The sequence below is a fragment of the Priapulus caudatus genome, unplaced genomic scaffold, assembly GCF_000485595.1.
Source record: "Priapulus caudatus unplaced genomic scaffold, Priapulus_caudatus-5.0.1 Scaffold91, whole genome shotgun sequence".
Lineage (NCBI taxonomy): Eukaryota > Metazoa > Priapulida > Priapulimorpha > Priapulimorphida > Priapulidae > Priapulus > Priapulus caudatus.
In genome coordinates this window covers 128,019-136,408 of record NW_014577152.1, presented here as the reverse complement: position 1 = coordinate 136,408, position 8,390 = coordinate 128,019, and the positions used below count along the sequence as shown (strand labels likewise).

The 8,390-nt window shown below is 48.2% G+C and overlaps 1 protein-coding gene across 1 annotated transcript; it reads right to left on the bottom strand.

Moving 5' to 3' along the window:
• Positions 1-2,184: 2,184 nt before the first annotated feature.
• On the bottom strand, positions 2,185-3,243 carry LOC106804884. Its single transcript, XM_014806269.1, has 2 exons — positions 3,111-3,243; positions 2,185-2,754 (listed from the first exon to the last, which is right to left on the bottom strand). Exons 1-2 carry the CDS (start codon positions 3,190-3,192, stop codon positions 2,234-2,236), a joined length of 603 nt encoding a protein of 200 aa, XP_014661755.1. The 5' UTR covers positions 3,193-3,243; the 3' UTR covers positions 2,185-2,233.
• Positions 3,244-8,390: the final 5,147 nt, after the last annotated feature.

Here is an 8,390-nt window from a genome sequence, read left to right as displayed (position 1 = left end):
GATGCATGGATGCATGGATGCATGGATGCATGGATGCATGGATGCATATATGCATGGATGCATGGATGCATGGAAATAAATAAAATAATTAAATAACGTTATTTTAATCGATCATTATATAGATTAAAAATCAAATAAATACTGCTAAAAATACAAATAAAGTTGTTACTGCTGCTGCGGCAGAGTGCAGCAGTAGCTAGACAGCATGCACAGCGACCCGTTATGCGTGGCATCAGACCAGCTGAATCTACAAAACTACCACCCTGCCTATAGATGAATGGACCAAATAATAAAAATGGACAACTGTCAACGTTTCTGCGTTTCTTGACTGCATGATTGTGTCATGAATAAATCTATATACATGTAGTATGTATGTTTTGCCGCAGAGCAAAGCAACTAATAGCTCCAATAGACACGAATGTGTGTGTGTGTGTGTGTGTGTGTGTGTGTGTGTGTGTGTGTGTGTGTGTGTGTGTGTGTGCGCGCGCGCGCGCGTAGTGTGTGTGCGTGAGAGAGCGAGAGAGAGAGAGAAAGAAACAGAAAGACAGAGAGAAAAAGGGGAGGGAAGTTAACGGTCAAACAGCAAGTCGTACTGCGTGGTGGGTGTCATCATCGGGGAAGAACGCATGCGCAAACGTTCCTCCCGGTCCATCGAACGGCTGGTCGTCGCCATGCTGTCCCTTCTCGAAGCTGAGACGGAAGTCGGCGCTGCCACCTGGCGGCACAGAGGCGAACGTCAGCACGCTTCGTCTGCGACCTTCGTTGATCGCCTGCTGCCACACCCTGGCCGCCGCCGCGAACGCCTTCCTGCAACAGTCACAGTTGCTACAGATTGGACCAGACGAGTTGCCACAGACGAGCGAATTATAAGGGAGATAAGAAATTAAAAATCGGCGCGTTAGGTTGAGCGCATTAAATGCATAGCGCAGTAAACACATCGCTCGCTCGTCTCTCGTTTTCCGAGCGCACTGCGCCGAAACATAAGTAAACCGCATAGCCGCAAGCTTCAATAATTTTGTTTCCTTTTATAATTTTCTTTATGTACTATCTTCATTTTTCTCGTTGTTTTTTCTCGATTTTTTCTAATCGCTAGCAAATATTTCTCGCTAGGGGGCGTCGGTATATAGTCCGTAAACTCCCAGCGTCCTCACGCGTCTGCTTCTCCACGCATCCGTCAGATATTTTTATTGACTAGTTTTCGAAGACGGCAGCACGAAACTGGATCGTTGACTCATCACGTAGACATTTGTTTACGTGTTTAACGCTGTATAACTCGCTAGCTTATCGATAAAGGCCGACAGTGAAATCCTCCCTCAGTTTAATTACCAGACAGATATTAGTATATCAATTACCATATAAATTACACTACAAGCATTCCTTACAAACACAGAATTAACCATAGAACCAACCGTCTCGTGTCACCGCGCGAATACAGCGCGGATGCGCATGGATCACTTCGCCGACCGCAACGCGCACCTTATTTCGTTGTCGTCGCGACGTCGCTGCGGGTCGCCGTTGCTGATGGCGATGGTGAGGTCACACTTCTCCCAGCGTCTAGTGGAACTATGGACTAAACCGCAGGGGTGGCTCGCATTAGTGTTATATTGACTGTGATTGCCATTATCCCGCCGGTGGGTGGGGGGCGGGAGACGGATCCACCGGCAAAAAGACGGAGGAAAAGCCGAACAAAAATAATTTAAACACTTCTCGCTCTCTCTCTTTCCCTCCCTCCTTCCCTTCCCCTCTCTCGCTTATGAGTAAAGGGATTACCGAATGTAGTATAAATTTTACGCGCTATTTACGCATTTGGCAGCTTATCGTTTCTTTTCGCGATCGAGTCTTAAAATGTATATATATATATATACATAGGCCTACGGGTATGTACGTACGTACAGCATAATTTCGTTCCATCCGTGCAGTAGTTTAATGCAGCCGATTTAAGCAACGCAGGAATGCAAGCGACGCAAACGCAGACGCCAAAAGAAACCGCAACACGAAGAATAATCTTAATAATAAAAGTTTAATGTCGAAAATCCATCGTCTACACACAGAAGTTTGTTTTCACAGCGGGATGTGGTCGCGGAATAGCGAGGCCGTGATGTCACAGGTGCTGCGCTATGAATAACTTGCCTTCTTCTCCGTAAATCCCCCTCCCCCCAGACACACATACACACACGTCTCTTTCTCTCTCTCTCTCTCTGTCTCTCTCTTGCTCGCTCACGCTCAGCGCGCCTCACTTCTTCTCTCCCGCACCAAAGAGAAACGAGAAGAATGTCTTCTCCGGTCGCAAGGAGACCGTCTCCCCTCTCGTCCTTCGGCCCACCTCCCCGCTCAAGACACGGTCTTCCTCTCTCAGCGCTCGCGCCTCCGTCCGCAACCTACCGCCGTTCCAGTCTACGCTAGAACCACGTGGCTCTCCTTCGTCTGCTCGGCCGAGATGCGGGGCGTCCTCGCGTAGCAACACGGTCGCCGCGTCCCTGACGACGCCGCCATTGCTCGTGTGCTGCATCAGCATGGTGCGGCTCGCCTGCGTCCCGCGTAGTAGACTGCTGTTGCGACGTGGCACGGGCGGGAACGCGAACCCGCCGCCGAACATCGGCCGCGCGTTGCCGTGCGGGGGCGCTGCTGTTGCGGCGGTGCGCCGCGGGGTGGCGCTGTGCAGCAGCGGCTCGGCGCGGCGGCGGGAGCTGAGAAAGCGGAAGAGACGCTGGACGGTCGCGTCGTCTGCGCCGTACACCTCACAGAGCGGGAACGCTGCCGACGAAACATTATACAACTCACTCACACACGTGGTTAGGTTAGGTTAGATTAGACACATAGGTTAGGTTATATTAAATTGTATTAGTTTCAATTAAATTAGTAGGTTAGGTAACATTATACTAGATTATAATAGAATAGATTAGATAAAATAAGATTATGCATAATTAGGGTAGGTTGGGTTAGATTAGATTGTATTAAATGCATTCAATTAAATTGGATTAGATTCGATTATAGCAGAATAGATTGGATTGAATTGGATTAAATAAAATAAAATAATACTTGAATTTAGATTAGATAAGAAACTGATAGTAGCACACTGAGAATGCGATCGGTCAGTGAGCACTACTCACGGTAGAGTTTGCGCACCCTGGCCACGTCTTCGGCATGTAGGCCCGGCGACCGGGTGGCGTTAGGGTTGATGTACGGGTACATGACGGATTCGTGCGTGAGCGAGTGCGACAGCCCGAGAGAATGACCGACCTCGTGTAGCAGCGTGTAATCTAGCAGACGACCCGGATATCCGGTCCTCCGCCAGTCGTCGTCGCTGTCCAGATGCACCTCTCCCTGCGAGTTAGCGAAGTGAGTCAGTTCGTCGCCGATAGATGGCGATGTGGTGAGTATGTACGCGCTTCTATTAGTAGTTCGATTAGTTTTTAGTTGCATAGATGATCGACTCATTTATTAGATCGGCAGCCAGACGATAAGCTATGTTTTATGTGTCAGGCAGCTATGTGTCTGCTTGTGAAAGATAAAGAGAAATATAAAGTAAGAAAAACGAGCGGTAAAAGCGAGCCGGAGAGCCAGACAGAGAGAAAACGCGCGCAAGAAAGAACGAAAGAGAGAGAGAGAGAGCGTGGGCGCGCGCGAAAATGAGAACGAGGAAGAGCGAGATATAGGGATGGTGAAGAGTGAGAGAGGGGTGTAGAAGAGAGAAAGGGTGAGAGAGAGAAAGGCAGATACGCCACAGAGAGAGAGAGAGAGAGAGAGAGAGAGAAAGCGAGAGAAGAAGAGAAGAAGTAGTGTGTATGTGGTTTTTTTATGTGTTGTGTGCTCTTGTGGGGTGCTGTGGGTCCCTGGCGTGTGGCTGGTGTGAATGTGTGTTATATGTGTGAGACCTGGGGTGTGTGTGTGTTGTGTGGTCGTGTGTGTGGGGTTGTGCGTGTCGTGCGTGCGTGTGTGTGTGTGTGTGGTGTGGTGTGTGTGTGGTTGTGTGTGTATGTGTTGTATATGTGTGTGTGTGTGCGCGTCTGTTGTGGTGTGCGTGCGTGTGTGTGTGTTGTGTGTGTGTGTGTGTGTGTGTGTGTGTGTGTGCGTGTGTGTGTGCGCTGCGCGCGCGTGTGTGTTGTGTGCTGTGTCGAGAGCAGCGAGAGAGAGAGAAAGAAACAGAAGACAGAGAGAAAAGGGGAGGGAAGTTAACGGTCAAACAGCAAGTCGTACTGCGTGGTGGGTGTCATCATCGGGGAAGAACGCATGCGCAAACGTTCCTCCCGCGTCCATCGAACGGCTGGTTTCGTCGCCATGCTGTCCCTTCTCGAAGCTGAGACGGAAGTCGGCGCTGCCACCTGGCGGCCACAGAGGCGAACGTCAGCACGCTTCGTCTGCGACCTTTCGTTGATCGCCTCTGCCACACCCTGGCCGCATCCGGCGAACGCCTTCCTGCAACAGTCACAGTTGCTACAAGATTGGAGCCTAGACGAGTTGCCACAGACGCAGCGAATTATAAGGGAGATAAGAAATTAAAATCGCGCGCGTTTTAGGTGAGCGCCATTAAATGCATAGCGCAGTAAACACATCGCTCGCTCGTTCTCTCGTTTTCGAGCGCACTGCCGCCGAAACATAAGTAAACCGCATAGCCGCAAGCTTCAATTAATTTTGTTTCCTTTTATAATTTTCTTATGTACTATCTTCATTTTTCTCGTTGTTTTTTTCTCGATTTTTTCTAATCGCTAGCAAATATTTCTCGCTAGGGGCGTCGGTATATAGTCCGTAAACTCCCAGCGTCCTCACGCGTCTGCTTCTCCACTCGATCCGTCGATATTTTATTGACTAGTTTCGAAGACGGCAGCACGAAACTGGATCGTTGACTCATCACGTAGACATTTGTTTACGTGTTTAACGCTGTATAAACTCGCTAGCTTATCGATTAAAGGCCGACAGTGAAATCCTCCCTCAGTTAATTACCAGGACAGATATTAGTATATCAATTACCATTATAAATTACACTACAAGCCTCTTCTCTCTCCAAACACAGAATTAACCATAGAACCAACCGTCTCGTGCGTTCACCGCGCGAATACAGCGCGGTATGCGCATGGATCACTTTCGCCGACCGCAACGCGCACCTTATTTTCGTTGTCATCGGCGACGTTGCGCTGCGGGGTCGCCGTTGCTGATGGCGATGGTGAGGTCACACTTCTCCCAGCGTCTAGTGGAACTATGGACTAAACCGCAGGGTGGCTCGCCATTAGTGTTATATTGACTGTGATTGCCATTATCCCGCCGGTGGGGTGGGGGAGGGGAGGACGGATCCACCGGCAAAAAGACGGAGGAAGAGCCGAACAAAAATAATTGAAACACTTCTCGCTCTCTCTCTTTCCCTCCCTCCTTCCCTCCCCCTCTCTCGCTTATGATAAAGGGATTACCGATGTAGTATAGATTTAGCGCTGCTATTCACGCATTTTGACAGCCTATTCGTTTTCTTTTGCGGATCGAGTCTTAAAATGTAATATATAATATAATATATAAATATTATATATATATATATACATAGCCTACGGGTATGTAAGTACGTACAGATTAATTTCGTTACATCCGCTGCAGTAGTTTAGTTTCAGCCGATTTAAGCAACGCAGGAATGCAAGCGACGCAAACGCAAACGCCAAAAGGAACCGCAACACGAAGATATAATTAATAATAAAAGTTTAATGTCGAAAATCCATCGTCTACACACAGAAGTTTGTTTTTCACAGCGGAGATGTGGTCGCAGAATAGCGAGGCCGTGATGTCACAGGTGTCTGCGCTATGAATAACTTGCCTTCTTCTCCGTAAATCCCCTCCTCCCCAGACACACATACCACAACCGACGCGCGCGACCACACACACACACACACACACACACACACACACAACACACACACACACACCACGCACGACCGCACGCACGCACACAACACACACACACACACACACACAACAACACACACACACACATCACCATACATATACATACAACATACATACTACATACATTACATACATACATACATATCATACATACATTACAACAATACATACATAATACATACAATACATAACATACATACATAATACATATCATACATCAACATACATACATACATACATACATACATACATACTCGATAATACATTACATACTATATACTACACTACATAACATACACTACCCTATATACTACACTACATAACATACACAACAACACACACAACACACACACACACAGCACACACACAACACCACACACCACACACACACACACAGCACACACACACACACACACACAACACACACACACACCACACACACACACTACCACACACACATACACACCACACACCCGCAGAACCTCTGAGCCGCGCCACGTGCCCAAGACGCGCTCTGCCGGGCCATCAGCCACGGTTGGCGACTGCGCTACGCGCCGCGGGCGCCACAAATAGTGCAGCGCCCTCTCTTGACCGCTGATGGCGCAGCTGTAAGTCGGCCTTTAACTCCATTGCTTTTGCCCTCATGTCCCTTTACCTATTTCTACAACCCTCCCCCTTTTTTTTTTTCCTCTTTCTTTCCGCTTCCACTTTTCCTCACCCTTCCTTTCCGACGCTTCCTCCTCCTCCTCTCCTCCCCTCCTCCTCCTCCCTCCTCCTCCTCCTCTTTTTCTCCTGCAACTCTTATCTACACCCTTCTCTCTCTTTTCCTCCTCTCACTTGATCGCCTTTTTGCCCCTTCACCTCTCTTCATGCTGCCGCCCCCCTTCCCCCTCCGCTTGTCCTCTTTCTTCCCTTTCCCTTCTTCCGTGATTGCTGGCTCCATTAGCGTGTGTCAGTAAAACGAACGTGGATAGCTAACTAGCTAACCCTTCATAGATGCTCGCGCGTGATGGATAGCCGACGCGCCTCAGCTCGCGTTGCCGCTTCTTACGTCGGTCGCCGACGACACCATATGTCAGCCGACGACGGACGGCCACACCGGAACATCGCGTGCGACTCGTACACACGCGCGCGCACACACACGCCACACACAACACACACACACACACACACACACACACACACACACACACACACACACACACACACACACACACACACACACACCACACACATACGCACACGCGCACACACACAGCGATAATTTCGCGTCCTTCCTCGCATTTAAATTAGCTCTATTAATAAGCTCGAGCTTGATATCCTCCCGCTGCCGACGAATGCCCGACCAAGCCACGTCGGGGCCACGATGTCTACCCCAGATCCAGCCGTAGCTGTAACCTTGATCGGGTGTTAGACAACCTTCAAACGAGTAGCGTACGGGCGGTTGTTAGGAGAGGGTGTGAATTAGCTCACAAATGCTAATGCGGTTAGGACCCTAGATGGCTCACGTGACGATTTCAATTAGTTACTGGGTTGGTCACATTACTTACAGTTATACTGACAATATTACTATTACTTTAGTTCCTACAAGGTTAGATTCTACACAAGGTTGATGTTGCACGCACGCCGGGAATGCATTTGTGGTTGTAACGACTGCTATATAGCTGAACCCGCTCGCTGTCAGTGCAAAGCCGCCTGCACGCTCATTATTATGTATACGTCGTACATATTCATACATACAACGTTTACATACATACAAGGTCCCTACCATGCAGTAAGCTTGAATTTCGAAGCTAATTTGGCATCTAGTTGCTAGTAATGATAATGATAATGCTGCCGCCGCTGCTGCTGCTGCTGCTGCTGCTGATGATGATGATGTTGAATATGATGATGAAAATGTTGATGATGATGATGATGATGATGATGATGATGATACTACTACTACTGCTGCTGCTGCTGATGCTGTTGCTTCTGCTGCTGCTGATGATGACGATGAAGACGACGGCGACGACGACAAGGATGATGATGATTCAATATAATAATTATAATGTTATTTTTAATATTTACAGTACACGTTCAGCCATGTGTACTATGACATATGGATTCAAAACTCGCGTACTACAGCTGCCAGTGCCTACCTTCTCTAATCCTCGCATCGCCTACAGTCGAGACGCCACCTCTCGTCAGCGATGTTATCCGGGTATCTGCACGAACATCCGGGACACCGCACCTGGGTTCCTTCATCTTGTAGAATGTTCTGTCGTTTAGCAGACCACCATCGTCATCATCGTCGGCAATGCCGCTCAATTGTTGAAATCGCCTGGGTATGATTATGACAACATATTCAGAACAGCGCATTGTGATCGCGCGTGTCAAACGTTTAAATGGATACTTTACTCTAGAATTTTACTGCATACAGCTGTACTTTCTGTATAATAAATTGTCTATACCCTCATATACTTGTTACCAGATACCTAATTTAATTGTTAGAATTAATTATACATCAA

Bases quoted from the DNA above. Each gene is read 5' to 3' on its own strand.
- LOC106804884 (XM_014806269.1), bottom strand. From the start codon at position 3,192: ATGTACCCGTACATCAACCCTAACGCCACCCGGTCGCCGGGCCTACAT. The intron at 2,755-3,110 runs GTGAGTAGTGCT...TTTCGTCGGCAG, and splicing joins CAGGGTGCGCAAACTCTACC to CGTTCCCGCTCTGTGAGGTG.